General features: G+C 39.3%; 2 protein-coding genes across 2 annotated transcripts; one reads left to right on the plus strand and one right to left on the minus strand.

The window, feature by feature from the left end:
• The first annotated feature begins 115 nt into the window (after positions 1 to 115).
• LOC130180628 (G-protein coupled receptor family C group 6 member A-like) lies at positions 116 to 8025 on the plus strand. The gene is made up of 6 exons (XM_056394267.1): positions 116 to 315; positions 408 to 720; positions 855 to 1667; positions 2423 to 2635; positions 2723 to 2840; positions 3926 to 8025. The coding sequence occupies exons 1-6, from the start codon at positions 116 to 118 to the stop codon at positions 4849 to 4851; spliced, it is 2583 nt and encodes an 860-aa protein (XP_056250242.1). The 3' UTR covers positions 4852 to 8025.
• odc1 (ornithine decarboxylase 1) lies at positions 6638 to 12194 on the minus strand. The gene is made up of 11 exons (XM_056394266.1): positions 12053 to 12194; positions 10943 to 11091; positions 10553 to 10687; positions 10094 to 10267; positions 9796 to 9968; positions 9477 to 9693; positions 9297 to 9380; positions 8941 to 9097; positions 8712 to 8827; positions 8372 to 8586; positions 6638 to 8239 (listed from the first exon to the last, which is right to left on the minus strand). The coding sequence occupies exons 3-11, from the start codon at positions 10649 to 10651 to the stop codon at positions 8101 to 8103; spliced, it is 1374 nt and encodes a 457-aa protein (XP_056250241.1). The 5' UTR covers positions 10652 to 10687; positions 10943 to 11091; positions 12053 to 12194; the 3' UTR covers positions 6638 to 8100.
• Between the last annotated feature and the right edge of the window lie 4885 nt (positions 12195 to 17079).

Consider the following 17079-nt stretch of genomic DNA (forward strand, 5'->3'; position numbering starts at 1 on the left):
CAGATTCTGTCTGACAATGCAAATGATCTTGTGTGACTTCCCACAGGGGGAGGTTATATGAGAGCTGTTGTCCAGGAACCTGTTCATACTGTAGCGAGAGGAAATAAATGATCAGATGCTTCTGTGTTGTCTCTGTGTATCCACAATGTTCTTGTCATGGTTATTTGTCAGTGTCATGAGTGTATTTCACTCTTGTTCGGGGGAGCATGGTCTACTGCGTGCATACTCTCCCGGGGACATCATCATTGGAGGACTTTTCCCTATTCACTTAAAAACCAACAGAACCACAGCAAACGGACCAATCTCCTGTAGCGTGTAAGTATGGCTTCACTGAGATTAGTCTCTTTAACATGACCCATCTCAAAAATGAATTCATTCGGAAATTGTCCTTTGTCAATTTTTTGCAGCTATGATTTCCAGATGTTCTTACGCACTCAAGTTATGATATACGCCATCAGAGAAATAAACCAGCACACAGTGAGGATTCTACCCAACTTCACCATAGGATACGACATCTATGACACTTGTGCAGATGTTGGCCTGGCCCTCAGAGCAACACTTCAGCTGCTGAAGAACCAGTCGGACCCTCAGAGATGTTTACTACCTGCAAACATTAATTCTGCTTTACCTGACCCCCAAACAAAGGTGGTGATTGGTGAGAGGTATTCTGAAGTATCGATAGCTGTAGCACGAGTTCTTGCTCTGTCATCAGTTGCCCAGGTTTGTTCTCTCTGTTAATTATCACTAGAAATACACACAAAGCTATAATTATTATGTTTTTAAACTTAAATGCCTCACTGTTGCGATCTGCATGCAGAACAATTTCACCATGACTTAATTCCTGTTTGCTACAGATTAGCTATGGATCAACGAGCGAGGTGCTCAGCCAGAAGTTGAAGTTCCCCACTTTTCTGCGAACAATATCCAGCGATGAATATCAGACAAAGGCCATTGCTGAACTGGTGAATCGGTTTAACTGGAAAACAGTAGCCATTGTAGGAAGTGATGATGAATACGGGAAGTACGGCAGTGACCGCCTTGGGGAAACATTCAGAAGAATGGACATCTGCATTGAATTTACTGACATTCTGCCTAGCTACTTTTTCCAGAATGATTCCAAATCGCACACACGGCTGGCTACTCTGGTGGGCAAAATCAGTAAATCCACTGCTGAGGCCATCATCATGTTCACCAAGGACAGCAATGTTGACATCATCATGGAAGCAGCTATTAAATTCAAACTCAACAGAACTTGGATTGCAAGTGACGCGTGGTCCACCTCTCCAAAGGTCTCCGCACTGCCAGGCATTGAGTTGGCCGGGCAGGTTTTCGGATTCATCTCTAGGAGGAATGAGGTGCCCGGTTTTAAAGACTACATCATCTCAATGTTCAACAGCACCATCAATGACATTCTTGAGGATTACCTGGTTCAATTTCCACTTTGTTCCAATTGGTCAGAGGAGAGCAGAGAAAATGACTGCACAGTACCAGACAACCAAGAGCAGTCCAAGCACTGTCTGCACCCGAGGTGCTTGGCCAACTACATTGACCATGATGAATCATACAACATATACTTAGCCATTCAAGTCATTGTTGAGGGTCTCAGACGTTTGCTGAAGTGTGACAACCAACATTGTAAACGTAACACCAGATTTACAGCCTCGGAGGTACAGTAATAATATCTTGCTGACATATTTTACATTGCTCCTATACAGTATGTCAATAGCTCAACAGTTTTGGAATCCCACTTATTCGCTTTCTTGTGGTTAGATGAGAAGATCGATACCTTTCTCATGGCTGTCAAGTAAATATGAAGCTATACCCAGCAGCTGGATAGCTTAGCCTAGCATTAACACTGGAAAACCAAGGGGGAAACAGTTAGCTTGGCTCTGTCCAACAGGAAGAAAACCCTGCTACCAGCAACTGTAGAGATCACCAATTAACATGTTGTGTCATCTGCAGAATCCATACAAAATCCCAAAGTGTGTTTGCATTTTTTGAGACAACATGTCTTTACTCTTTGGTTTTTGTATGGATTAATAAGTAAGTCATAACATATTAAGTGTGGGGTGTGGAATTTCAAACTAGCTGTTTCACCATGTTTCCAGTCCTTATCCTAAGCTAAGAACAAACTGCTGGCTGTAGTCAATTATGTATTGATCTTTTCATGTAAAATGCCGCAAAAATATTTGAAACTATTATTTAAAATGAACTAAAACTAAAAAAAAAATGTTTTTTATTGATAAAGTATAGCTCTAATATTCTACTTATACCACAAAGTTAACAACATTCTTGTATATTTTATCCCTTATATGACAGGTTTTCTGTTTTATGAGTTGTCGTTTCATAAGTAATAGAAGTAATTATAGCAAATGTTTTTGATTTTACAGCCATGTTGTTGTGTTTATGTTTGTTTCCACAGCTTCTCAAGGAAATCCAGAAAGTCAACTTTACTGTGAACTCCACACATATATTCTTTGACACCAACGGAGACCCCAGTATAGGATATGATATTGTATATTGGCACATGGACATATCCACACAGCGCACACACATAAAAACCATTGGAGAATACTGGCCAAATGAAAGAATAAAATTCGCAGATGATCTTGTTCAATATGTGGCCAATACGAATGTAAGGTCAACATTGCATCATATTTTATTATTTCCCAGAATAATTTATGAATATAACGTTGCACTGATTTTGTTTTGTCCTTCAAAGGTAACTGTTTACAACTGCTCTAAAACGTGTAGCCCTGGGCAAGAGCTGAAACAGCAAAGTAAACAGTGCTGCAAGGACTGTGTTCCATGTGCAGACGGAGAGTTTTCCCGAGGAAATGGTAAGTGTTTTATCACAAATCTCAAGAAATAAAATCAATTCTATGGACGAGTGAACAGTCCCATTCTCATATGAAAAGTACTGTCTTCTCAGAGGAATCCTATCATGGAAATATTACTAAGAATATCACATTTACATCATAGGACAGAGTTGGGAGGTATGTGTTTTTATGATCTGTAGCTAAGAGTGTACAAAATGGTAGCAATAGTTAAGAAGGAAATCGTATTAAAAAGAATATTTGAATAAGGATTTATCTTCATTTATGCATTATTAACCATTTGAAAACCTGTTTTGCTATAACTATGTATAATGTTACACTTGAAATGTTAATATAACAAATTTTACATCCCCAATCTCACATTTTCAGTGGAAAATTAGCATTTACCAAAATTATGGTAAACATAACAAATGTTGCGTCTCGTTTTCAAGACGCTCTATTTTTTAACCAACCAACCTAAGATCCACATGTACTGTTCTTTGCACTCTTACCACTGACATATTAGCTAATAATAAAACTTTAGCAATAAAAGCAATAAAACTTTTTTCAGTTCTCAATAAAGACCCAAACGAACAGCAATAACAACAGCAAAACACAATCCTCTCTCTTTTCTGACTCCCCCTCCACTCAATAATTTTTGTACAGTTCCTAAATAAGGAGCTGTGTGTGTCGGCATGTGTTTTGACCGCACCTCTTCTCCTCTACTACTGAAGTCATAAACCAAACTGAAAGTGTTATTTACACCATGTTTTAAGATGAGAGCAAATGAAACTTGAGGCAACAGGTTACAATAAACAAAATCTGCTAAAACATTTCAAACTTTCATCTCATGTGTGAGAGGCATATTGACTTTGATGTTAAGGTTTTATTCTATTTGTTGCCTGTAAAAGACAGTTTTACATGAATTTGCAAATGTTGGATAACATTACACACAACCTTATTGTGAGTGTGACCCGATGCTGTGTTTGGGTATTTCCTCATTTATGTGAAACAAAATATTCTACATTTCAGGAATTGAAAGAAATCTATAATTTGTGCTGAATAAGCAAAAATATTCTTCTTTTCCATTTCTTTGTTTCCACCTGTAGGTGAGGAGTGTCAGAGCTGTGGTCTAGAGAAGTATTCCACTCAGCAGAGGGATGAGTGTTTGAACAAAACTGTTGAATTCCTGTACTGGACAGATCCCTTCATTATCATTTTGAGTTTGTTAGAAGTATTCGGGATTATTGTGACCATTGTGTTTACAATCCTGTTTACAGTCTATCGTAGAACTCCCATCGTGAAGGCAGTCGGAGGCTATTTGTGCTTCTTGGAGCTTTTTTCCCTGCTCGCCTGCTTCAGCCTTACATTTACCTTCACAGGAAGGCCCACTAAGGTCTCCTGCATGGTGGGCCTGCCCTTCTTCGGCATTGCTTTTTCCCTCTGCATCTCCTGCATTCTGGCAAACCTGCTCCAAATCTTAGTGGGCTTCAGCTTTGAATTGAATAAAGGATCCTGGCTGAAGAAGCTCAATCAACCGTTGGCTGTGGTGACCATCGTGTCTGGGATCCAGCTTGCCCTGTGTGTGCCATGGCTGTACTATAAACCCCCATTTCTAGACCAAGAGATATTGAGCTTGACCATTCTGCTGCAGTGTGATAAAGGCTCCACTAAGTTCTTCATAGCCATGTTGGGCTATAACGCTTTCTTGGCCCTTATTTGTTTCATGTTTGCGTTCAAAGGTAAACAGCTGCCAGATTTGTATAAAAATGCGAATTTAATCACCATCAGTATGCTGCTGTTTTTAATCATTTGGATCCTCTTCATCCCCATTTATCTCAATTTGGTGGGGAAGTACAAACGAGCTATAGAAAGTGCAGCCATACTCATCTCTAGTTACAGCATCCTGGGCTGTCACTTGGCCCCTAAATGTTACATTATGCTGTTCAGGAAAGAGATTAATAATGAGAACGCCATCACTGAATACATCAGGAAGCATTATGAGCAGAGAGACATGGTTGTGGTCAAATCCTGATCTCACACACACATGCAAAAAAATCTTCGCAGGTGCTGGGTAACTATTATCTGCAGAGAAATATTTTCTTTCCGTGGTTGAAATCATAGCCAGTGTCTCTCTCTCTGACTACTTTAACATGTGTTTGTGCCCAGGAGAAGCTGGGTTAGACCTGGGCAGCAACCGTCCTTGTTCGGTTCACACTTTTGAATAATTAGAGTATCACTACACTCGATGTACTTCATGTATTTATGCTTTATATATCCTGAAGTCTTTGTTGTAGGTTTTTCACTACTTCTTCACTGCTGTTACTACCACTGCTGCTAAATGAAAAAAAAAAAAGATTAAAAATAAACTGTAGTGTGTTTGCAAGGTAAATATGCTGTAGGTGTTTTGGGAAGTAATGTGGTTGGCTTGAACTTTTTACCCACCTAAATCATTTATATTGTTTTTGTGTATATATTTTTTAGATAGTTTTTAACATTGTTTTAACGATGTTACCAAGACATAGTTTAAACATATAAACATGATAATCAGCTGTATCTTCACGTATCATTTGAAAAAATCAATTGTTTGGTTAGGTTGGGCTTGTGGCTTCTGCCACGGTGGATTTCACTACTTATATTTAGTATTGTGATTTTTTTTTTTTTAAATTAGGCTTAGGTCATGTTTTTGTCAATAAAGACATCTTTTTGGAGAAATGTTCCATGACTGGCTGTATACTGTGAATAAGTTTAACTTTAACTCTCTTTGTTCACTGTATGGACAATGCGCACACAAATAAAATGTATTTATTGTAGAATAGTCCAGGCGACCTCTGTGTGATCTCATGCAGAGCTGTGAGCTGTGATTACTAAGATGTATCCTTAGAATGGATTCTTGTGTGTTTTGACATAATAAATCTCAATAACAAAATACCAGTTTGACTTATAGGTTGTCATTTGTAATAATACAGTCAAAGAACAAACAATTGCTGACTGAATTAACTCAAACTATATAACAAGTAGTGGAAAGAAATATGAAGTCATACAAAGTTGTGCATTAAAATACAAAACAAGAGTCAATAATTTCATCGGTAATATTACATTCATATCGGTAGTATTAGCACAGTGGAAAGGAACTTTACAGTAGTACAGTTCCTCTCCACTGTGCTAATACTACCAATATGGATGTAATATTACCGATTATAGATAATCAATACAATAAGTACATCATATTTTCACTATAGGATAACCAACTCCCCTTTAAAAATAGTCAATATTACCCAAATCCCAAACACACAAAATATATGCCCTTTATCCTTATGGTGAATAGGCGACAGATTTCATTGAAACTTGGTTGCGAAATTGTTCTGACAACTTTTCTGTAGATGAAGAGACTCTCTGGAACAAAGCTGAGAGGTTATCTTTAAGATTAGACATGCTTTACAATCCAGTTATTACTTTGTGTAATATCTATAAAGATAGTATAGCTTATTATATTCCAGGAACATACAAGCATTTTTAAAACCTTTTTTGTCTTGATTCTACAAGGACATGCAAAATCAATTGCCTCGTGTGTGTCTGAAGCACAGTTGTGAGTGGGAGGTAGATGACAGTGAAAAGCAGGAACATTCATTAATGTCACAGCTGTAGTTCTTGGAGTCTTCTCAACGGTGGATATGCAAAGTTGAGAATGTCATTCCCTGCTGTCACCACTAGATGGAGCTCTTGAAACATCCTGTAAATCATCCATAGCTCCGGTGTAAGCGCTGCAGTGATTGTTAATATGCATATGGCCCATTTGTACAAAACACACAACATTCATATTTCGGCTCTGCACCTAAAGTTTTATTTATTAAAAAAATACAAAACTTCAAAAAGTTTCCATAGGAAAGCATTATGAATTAGCAATCCCATCTCTTTCGAGTCAATTTCAAATGGTATGGTTATACACTGCTTCTAATTAATACCATGAACAGATTTCTTGCCTTATACAAGTTTAAAAAAAAAAAAAAAAAAAAAAAAAAAAAAAAAAAAAAAACATAGAAAGACAACAAGATAAGGAGGAGAAGAGAAGGGGTGCAGTCTGCTTTTTGAGTCCCTGTGTTCTAAGTGTTAATCTTGAAGATTTGTTTTTGGTGGCACCTGCAGTGTCTGGTGACATGGACAAATGTGAAGATTATATGGCTGGTAGCTGAAATGTCTGTTTAGTAAATGCATGGACATTGCTTTCAAAAAAGTTGTTTCAACTGCTGCAGCCATATCGGCACAGTCACACTTTATAGTGTTTTGGCATACAGAGTAATGCTTATGGTATTTCCTTTGAGTATACATATTCAAATTTTGCATGGGAAAAAGTAGCTCTGGCCATAAGCAGCAGAGAAGCATTTACAGAACATAACACACCGAATAGCTATCATATGGAAAAAAAAAAAGCAAAAAAAACCAAAAGAATAAATATAGCATTTCTTGATATGTTAACATCTTTAGGATTAACACTTGAGGGGTTCTGTACAGAAGTGGAGATCATGGAAAAGATAAATATTAACATAGCAGCCTTTTTTGAGGAATTAAATCACCCCTCCAACCACCTCTTTGCAAGTTACTAGCTAGGGATGTGACTTCAGCTGTTAACAGGGCTTTGAAGGGTCAGCAGTTAAATCACCAACCCCCCTTACATTTTACATGTCAAACAGCACTGGTTACTGCCTAAGCCGTAAGCAATCTGCTACTATTCTTTTTTTATATTATTAAATTAATAGCATGAGTAACCCTTCACCTCCCAGACTACTGCTACAGTTTCAAGTGTTGTGAGTCATGTGGTGAAGGGAAACCGTCAGCAAAGTAGTTTTGCAATTTATTGTGAAAAGCAACTGTTCATTTCCCCTACACTATTCCAATTCAGCAAATAGGTTCTTCATGAACTACAGTACTCCAGTTCTTGCAATCATTGCCCCAGGGTAGGGCAAGAAGACTGCACAAACAAATTCAAGTACAGAGTTGCCCTGTAACACTCTGCCCAGAACCCATAGAGACACTCAGAGTGTGATTCAGCCTCATTTCATTGTGGGTTGATCCCAGCTTCCATACAGAACAGAAATTGTGCAACAACATGTCCCTCTCATTCCCCTGTCAAGTAACTGGCCTGGGAAAATTCACATACATTTGAGGAGAAGGGGAAGGAAAAAAAAAAAAAAAAAAAATTAAAGAGAAACCTTCGCCAAAATTTAATAAAAAAAAAAGAAAAAAAAAAAAAAAAGGATGCTAGATCTGGAGAACATTGCTGTGTTTAAACCACACGGGTCTGGCAAGGCTTGGTGGGCATCTCCAAGCTGCTCTCTTGGCCACAGCAGGCAGACACCTCGAATGGGCCAGACTCCACTGCAGGAGCTGGCATGCCCTGGAAACGAATCTGCTGCACTTGTTGCCTAGAAGAGAAAGAATGCAGATTAAAGTTTAGATTCTCTAGGAACACAAGATACACTTAAACCTGCAAAATGTTGCTGGTGAGACAACAACCAGTATTAGCTACCACTTTCAGCTCCTGTGACATCACTTACCAAGCAGGGCGGGACATGACATAGTGAAGGTCAGGTCTTTGGAAGCCGTTGAAGGTGGAGGAGGCAGCCATAGTGTAGGCACCCATGTTCTCAAAGACCAGCCAGTCGCCCACCTGCAGGTCGGGCAGGTTACACTGCTCAACAATGCGATCGAGGCCATCACAAGTTGGGCCCCAGATACTGCAGGGGTACATGGCCTCATCTGGCTTTGGTTTCTATTAGTAATAAATGGGGAGGAGAAAAAGAGAAAAGATGTTTACCACAGCTCTACCACAGTACAACCTTTCATATGTATGAAGAAGAACTTTTGTTGACATTTCAATCCTTCATTTTCAATTACCTTATGCAGTATTGGCAAGCAGTGAGCATGGTCAAAGAGTATACAGTTGAAAGATCCGTACACTCCATCATTGACATAGTACATCAGAGTCCTGTCAGTGGTCCCTTCATCTTCCTCTGTGAAGAAAAGCATACAGAATTAATTTTACTGCTGAGAAAAGTTACAAATCTGCTTTCAGAATAAACTGTCTTAGTAAATCATGACCATTTTTCTATATCAAGGCTGTTACCGTCAGAGTCCTCATCCATGATGACCTTCTTGGCAATGATGTTGACAACCAGTGTGAAGGCAGAAGCCACATAAAAACGTCCTGGCTCAGCAATGATCTTAACACCAGAGTCAGCAGGGAAATACTTGTCCAGGGCTGGGTTGAGTACAGCTGTGATCTAGAGGACAGAAAGTGACCACATGTAAATCAGACTGTGAAAGCACTTGTCTTGTTCTAGTTTTAGTGATGCTCTGGCTGCATGATGACTGTACTGCCTTGTTTTATTTAACTAAGAGTCCAAACACATGAATAAAGCGTTTAGTCTGTGATACACCATCTAATCTATCATGAAAAACAAAAAGGAAGCAGTATCTTACCTCTTCAAATTTGAGTTCAGTATTGTCTGAACCAGGGAAACCACCACCAATGTCCAAGAGATCCATGTTGAAGCCGAGCTCATCCTAGAGGACACAAAAGTAAGTCTTGAGTCTTTGTTTACTTTGCTGGATAAGTACCTTCATAAATCAGTTGTTTATACACATTTCAGCCACACTCACCCCCATATGAAACACACAGCGGGCATCAGCGATAGCCTGTGCATAGGTGTTGGCATCAGTGCAGCCACTACCAACATGGAAGCTGACACCAATCACATCCAGCCCCAGTTCTTTAGCCCGCTCCAGAAGACCTCGACAAGCTTTGAGTGGGGCTCCAAACTTCACACTCAGGCGACACATCGCCTTTGAGTCATCCGTGGCAATACGCAGAACTAGTCTGGGCACAAAACAAACAAAGTTAGTGAAAAGACAAAAGGTGGCAGATTGATAATAAAACACCACATAAGCCTTTATATAAATGATTGATTAAGAGTCTTACTTGGCATTGGCATGACAGCGGGCCACTTTCATGAGTTCCACCTCACTATCAAAGGTCATCATCTGGATCCCATGGGCAGACGCATACTTGATCTGAGAAACTTGCTTGCAGGGGTTTGCATAGATGATTCTGCTTGGATCCACTCCCAGAGACTGAACCAGCTGAATCTCCGTCTAGGAGGGGACAATAAGTACCAATTTAAAAACACAGGCTACCAAAGCAATTTCAGATAGCCATCAAGAGAGGTTTGTATTCTGACAACATGAAGTGCTTTGGAGTTTTTCCAACACACACACACCTTGCTCGCGCAGTCAAAACCGCTTCCAAGAGATGCCAGTGTCATAACTATGGCCCGGCTGTCGTTGCATTTGACAGCATAGAAAGGAGTCACACGAGGCAAGGCCCTCATCCATCGCAGGTGTTTCTTAACCACATCTCCCAAGTCACAGACGTAGAAGGCATCCCTGTCATCCTGTAATGGAGATGAAATGACAAATGCATTAAATGAGAGCAGTCCTGTAACAAACATAATATTTCAATAGATCAACTACATTATGTTTTTAATATTAGAATAGCAGAAATCATTTGCATCATTTGACTTAAGAGTTAATGAAGGATTAAAACATCTAAAATAAAAATCAGACAGTACAAATACAATTTCAGTGAAATCTTTGAGTTGCAACCTGTTGACATTAGTCACCTAACAAATGGGGCCATCAGTGTCCCCCCCTAAACAATGCCAACAGAGGACACTTACCGTCATAGACTCGTTGATCTTCTGCTCAACAATATCCCGGGCAGAGAAACCCTCCTCCAGGAAAGAGAATTCAAACTCGGTGGGAGTGGCAGTGTTCATGGTCACAAGGAGTCCTTTTGATTAGTCACTAGTAAACTGTAAGACAGGGGAGGGAAAGGCAGGGGTGCGATATTGAGATTACATTCAGCTTTGAGAACACAGTCTATTTTGTGTCCTTGATTACTAAAGTCTATTTTATTCGCCACTCATGGAAAAGCCCCAATCACTCCAAAAGTGAGTAATTTTCAGATAGCGTCCTTGAATAAATAAAAATTTTTGACAATATCAGGAGTGTAAGATGACAATGCAATATTGAATCAAGCTGCAAACAAAAGACATTGATACACTTACTTGGATACGAAAGAGATGGAATTTAGTGTTGCTGTTACTCAGGTGCAGAGAAGCCAAGGTGGCTCACCAGTGAAGTTAAACCCCTTCAAATAAGACTCAAGGCCTGGGCCTGCTGAGTAGCCAGTGTGCGATTTCCTAGAGTTATGATTCTGTTAACAAAAGGAGTTGACAGAATTAACATAAAAACTGAATTTCCTTTGGGGGGAAAAAAAAGCAGGATCAGGAAAATAGTCACATAACTATTTAAGGACCCTACTTTAGTGAGTTTAAGGATCATGATTAAACAGTACAAATTCCAATATGCATTTAGTCTATTTCAGGATTTTATATTTATAAATTTAAAACAAAGTTACGGATTATTCAATTAAAACCCCATAATAATCGACGAGACTTCAGGCGTGCCAAGAAATTTACGTTAGTGATCAATAAACCCGTAGTTCTCCAGTCTTTAACTGCGCTCCATTTTATAACTGTCTCATGACAACTTGACACCATATGCAAAAAAAAAAAAAGTAATTGAAAAAAAAATCCAAATGCTTAAACCCCGCCCATTTAAGATTTAATCCAATTAGCAAAAGATCCGCCTTTAAGTTAAAAAAACGGGCACGAAGATGGACCAATCAGTGGCTAACAAATTACGCTGACGTCAATATGCCGGTTCCGCTTCTTCATGCCATGAGGTGATTTAGCATTGAAAGTTACCGCTAATGTGGTTTATACAAGTTAACAGAAGCAAATCAAAAATGTGTTCAGCGTAACGTCAACACATCGAAGTCATTGGGCTTAAAAAGCTGCCATATCAGGTTTACGTTATGCCGGTTAGCTACCAAGGTTAGCTAACACAGATAAGATAACCGTTAACCAGCCGCCTGCCACACCGGCCACGTCCTAATGTTAGGTAACACTCGATTCAATTTTTCAATATATTGACGTTACGGTTACTGTGAAATATCACGAATACTTTGCCCAAACAAATGCTTTTCATTGTTCTTTTCAAACCGCCATAACTGAACCAACCTGCCAGCTACCGTATGCTAATGTAAAACTGAAAAGCATTTAAGCTAAAATGTGACGTTCTTGGTAAAATGACATCGAAAAGTCCGCACATACCTTAAAAAGCATTTACAAAGAGTTTGTCCATGAGACCCGAAAGCTGGGATGAAAAAAAGAATACAGCAGTTCCCCTTCACAAAGAAGCCCGCTGCTGGAGGTGTAGCTTCTCGAGCAATTCTGAAACTGGAGTGGAGGCTAGTGATGAGTCCCCTCAGTATTTATAGAGAGCTCGTTACTAAGGCAACGCAGCCAGCTGAAACCGGCCCCTCATCCACGTATGAACCGGTTTAAGCTTGTCACCTCATCCACATGGTGGGAAAGACAGACAGACAGACAGACAGACAGACAGACAGACAGGGACCACAAGACAACTACCACACACTAGATTACTAAAGGTAACTGTGAATTCAAACAGGCCTTCTATCAATGTAAACGTTAAGCTTAAGGACACTGTGGTAAACTCAAGTCAGACAGGGCCCATAAGTACTCACTGGATTTTTCTTGGCACACTTTTCAGCTTTTCATGTTAAAAAAAATAAAATAACTTGACCTGCATTGTTTGTTTCACCAGGTTTTTCAGGTATTTCTTAAATTTTTTTATGTTAAAAAAGGTAGTATCTTTGACTATATGTTTGACTGCAACCAGATTTTCCTAACAATTACCTGGTTATCAGATCTGAGGATTTGATGCTTTTCTTTGTCACATATCAAAGTGAATTGAATATATCTTCTTTTTCTTGGTTTTGCACTGTTCATATTAAACAATCAGTCTGAAAAAATCACATTGTGCTCTGAGAAGTTAAAATTGACATTTTAATTTTATAGACAAAAGTGATCAATCAAGAAAATAGAACAAATCATTATACTGGCAGCCCTCACAAGCATATTTCATGCTTAAATGCGACTTCATGATGATGACGATGATTGCAGGTGCAGGATTAGCATGGCCAGCTGTGATAGAACCTGCACTGCATATGTGTTAATCCCAGGGATGCTCACTCACACTGGCAGACTGCACCAGTCTGCTGCTCCCTGCACGGGCTCAGTGGTGTGACCTGGCTCGACAGCAGCCTTCTCAGTCTCACTCTGAGTTCTTGACCTGCCTGATGGGATTAAAGGAGATCACAAGATGAGTCAAAATGGCAAGGTATCAACACAGGCACATATGTCGCAACAGCTCTGTAATGCCCAGTTCTGTAGATGTAGATATACAATGAATGCACTCGTGATGATTTCTCAAGGGGCACATTTTTTAGATCTACATCTCTCCAAATGGTGAATATAGTGTGCAGGATTTAAAAGTAGTCTCTCATGGTGCTAGTACTTCTAGGCAGTAAAATGCTTTCTTTCTTTACTGCACATCTAATCAGCCCAAATGTTGCTTTCATAGACATTTGGTTTGCAAGCAGACATTACCGAATGGAGGAAAATGAAGAATTTGGTCAAGTGACCCAACAGTACATGTGGAAATGTTGCACAGCCATCAGTTCCAGGATACTAACAGGAAACTTTAGGGCTTCATGAGGACCACATATCTGTGGGCTTAACTTAATATCTTTTCCAGGTCTTGAGGCCACAATCAACATGGCATTCTACTCGGTGCACAACAGGGTTTCCATTCAGATCTTTTGCAGAGTTGGTGAATGAAGTCATGTTTTCCAAGCAGTTTAATTATCAAAAACAAAAAAAGCACGGCCCTTTCTGAATTGATCAAAAAGTTAAAATGGGGTTAAGTGGCAAGCTTGTATGATGACACAATCTGCAATCGTTTTTATACATTACAGTTTTCCTGCCCTGAATCTGAACTTGAGCAGGCCTCCCCTCCTTATGCAAACCCCATGCCTCTCAGGCAGGATGTGGGCTCACACTTGGGGGACTAATTCGTTTTCAAAGTTCAACATCACAAGATCACAAAACCCTTAAAATGTATTAGCAAACCAAATAGACTGTTTCTCTTCACTCCACTCATTTCCTTCTGATTCTGTTTTTGTCTCTAAATGTCTGCGTTCCTACCATATCCTTCACCCCTCTCCTTGTCCTCCTCTTGTAATGTCTATCTCTTGTTCTGTGTTGACTTCTGTTATCATTACTGTGGACCGTTGTGGCCTCACCCCCACATCTACAAGGGTTCACAAAAGACAAGGATGATGATTGTTAGTGGCCACCCACAACATACAGTGCAGTGTGTGGGACTTGGTGACTGTGTGTTTGTATTTCCCTTCACTTCTTTGTTAACTCACATTTGCACAATGAAATGCCACAGTAACTATCCAGCTCAGTTTGCATTACATATCTTGTGATAATAAGCAAATGAAGAAAACCAAGAGAGTGGTGTAGACTGTAGGTTTCTTTATTTGTACCAAGAAGAAGAAAGTTGATGTTTGGAACAAATAACATCACTCAAGTGAAATTCTTCTACACACATTTACTCTGCATTTACTCTGCATCATGCAGTGTTTTGGTGAGACATCGTGTTTTGAATGGTTCCATTTACTGAGCTATGACTAGTGTTTCATTGGCACTTAATCACATGACAGGAAATACTGCCTGTTAAAGGTGCCAAGTTGTTACATAATAACCGACACACAGTTACACACGAAATGAGTCTGCATAAACCTGTTGTCAACAACAGCTGCTGATTCGTTCACTCATTTCCACCGACTCATTTATTCAAACAGCCATGCGTATGAGGGGTCAGCAGTGGAGGATTGCAAGTGTTTAGTCTTCATAAGAGTTTAAGGCTTGACCTCAATATGCCTCAGCATTTTTGACTGGCCCAGACAGCTATTTATGAGACCGGAAATCCTAGTATTTCTTTGCATGGTCTTAGGCTCATGTGAGCAGATGGCACCTGTGGTGTTTCTTCACTCTTTTGACTATAATTCTCTTATCATTTCATATTAGACAGGGTGACTTTGACGGGGGAAACCCCCACCCACCCAACCAGCAGCATGTTGACACACAGATAGCTTAATCAACTTAAAACTCTGACGACGCCACAGACTCCACACAGACAGCTGGGTAGAATTAAAACCATGGTACTGCACAGCCACTGAACCACTAAAGGGAAGTGGATTGTTGTGAATTGTATTTCAAGCCCCGAATTTAGGTACAAACCTGATGTCGGTTTCATTATGTCAGTGCAGGTTGACATGAAGGGAGAGGGAGATGCAACACATCAAACAAGAGAGACTACTTACTGTGACAGAAAAGCCAAGGAAAGATGAAATGTCAAGATCAGTATTTTCATCAAATTACACAGACAATGGGTGGCTTGTAATTTTGGTCCCGCTGCAGTGTCTGACATGTTACCACAATACCTTAAAAAAAAAAAAAGTTAATTGAACGTTAGGTCTTGTGGGTCTCTGTTGACGGGACTCGTCCATTCATTCACAAGACTGATGCCACTCTAATCCTGCCTTCTTGGCATCTTGTCTGGGTAATCTATTTTTAGATGCATGTCCTCACCCTCTGTACCACACACATACAGAAATTGCATTTATTTTTAAAGGGCACTCTTTGAACTTTCCCCTTTTTTACTGCACAGTGCTGGAATTTATAAATGGCTCACCACCACCAATAAAGTCAACACTCTTCCTTTCCTTCTGTCTTTTTTTAAAGTTAGTCATTGTTGAACAGCAGCAACTGTGCTGCAAGTGGCAATTATAGGATAATGATCATTTATTAATTATTTATTAACTCTCAATTTGGATGAGGAAGAATGTGTTATGTCCTCTTTAAAAACCTATTGTCCCCAGTGGAAGCAAAGTTAACTATGTTGAATTTGTAGTGCAGTTCTACTGTGGTGTAATACAATATACCACAACACAATTAGTTTTCTTAGCTTTCACTAAGAAAAAATACTAAGACCACTGAACACTAAAAACAGATTCCAAGGTTTATACTCTAGATACTTTAAGCTAATTTGTCATTATACAGCACAGTCTGAAAACAAAACAAGGTGATGTAACAACTAATAAATGTTATAGGGGACTTATTACAAATTGTTCAAAGCCTTGGAGGCTCTGTCCCTGCTGACTGTGTCTCTGTAGTCAGTACACAATATAACCAAACAGCCCCAGGCCCAGGCAAACAACCTGCAGCAGCTGCATAATATGACAACTTGCATATTGTTGCTATGAAGTTAAATATACATAATAAGAACAAATAAATAAACAAACAAATAAATGAATAATAATAATAATAATAATAATACACTTTATCTGTATAGTACCTTTCATACAAAACATGCAGCTTTACATTTAAAAATGAATAAAAACAGATGGCAGCAGAGGAACATTTACCCATTATGAATTATATTCCTGAATATAAGGAAAATGCTCAAATATTATGAAATTTGCATGTAAATACTATAGATTATTAAAATAAATTATTTCAATTAAGCCTAATTACAGTCTAAATGTTATCAAAAGGTCATTATAATGAAATTAGCACTTGCAGCGTGTAGCTGCCCCACTTGTCAGCTCAGTCCCTGGAGTGATATGAGAGGAGAGTTTGTTTAATCTGGCTCTCTGCTGACTCATCATTTCTTCTTCTTTCAAGGTTGAGTTGCCCAGAGTTAGTCCGCTTGGGAGTGTGGAGACCAAGGCAAAAAAAAAAAAAAAAAGAAAAAGAAAAAAAAGGCAAAAAAAAAGGGTGATCATATTTTCACTGAACATCTTTTGTGCTTTCCTGGATTGGCTTGACGCAGGACAGGCTGCATCAGCACATTTCACTGCTTTGATCCTTTTGAAGAAGAAAGGCTGAAGAGAAGGCTCAGTGCTTCACATTTTAGGTGTCATGGTTCTACCATTAACACAGTATTATTTGCTTTACTAAATTTAAGATGAAAGGAGGAGAGGCAAAAGAGCAAACCATTGCATATATCTTAGACCTCCTATGGACACATGCAAAGTCACGGCAAAGTTGGCAATGGTTGACCTAATCAAAGTTCAAGTGCTTGATGATCACTGAGGGATATATATTTCGCAGCTGAGACGCTGTGCATTTGATACTGTGAAGCCTCCGTCTTAATGGGGGAAGATGGACAAGCGATGTGGCAGAGTGGCTCCAGCTCAGACACT

Source organism: Seriola aureovittata, chromosome 13, assembly GCF_021018895.1.
Source record: "Seriola aureovittata isolate HTS-2021-v1 ecotype China chromosome 13, ASM2101889v1, whole genome shotgun sequence".
Taxonomy (NCBI): Eukaryota; Metazoa; Chordata; class Actinopteri; order Carangiformes; family Carangidae; genus Seriola; species Seriola aureovittata.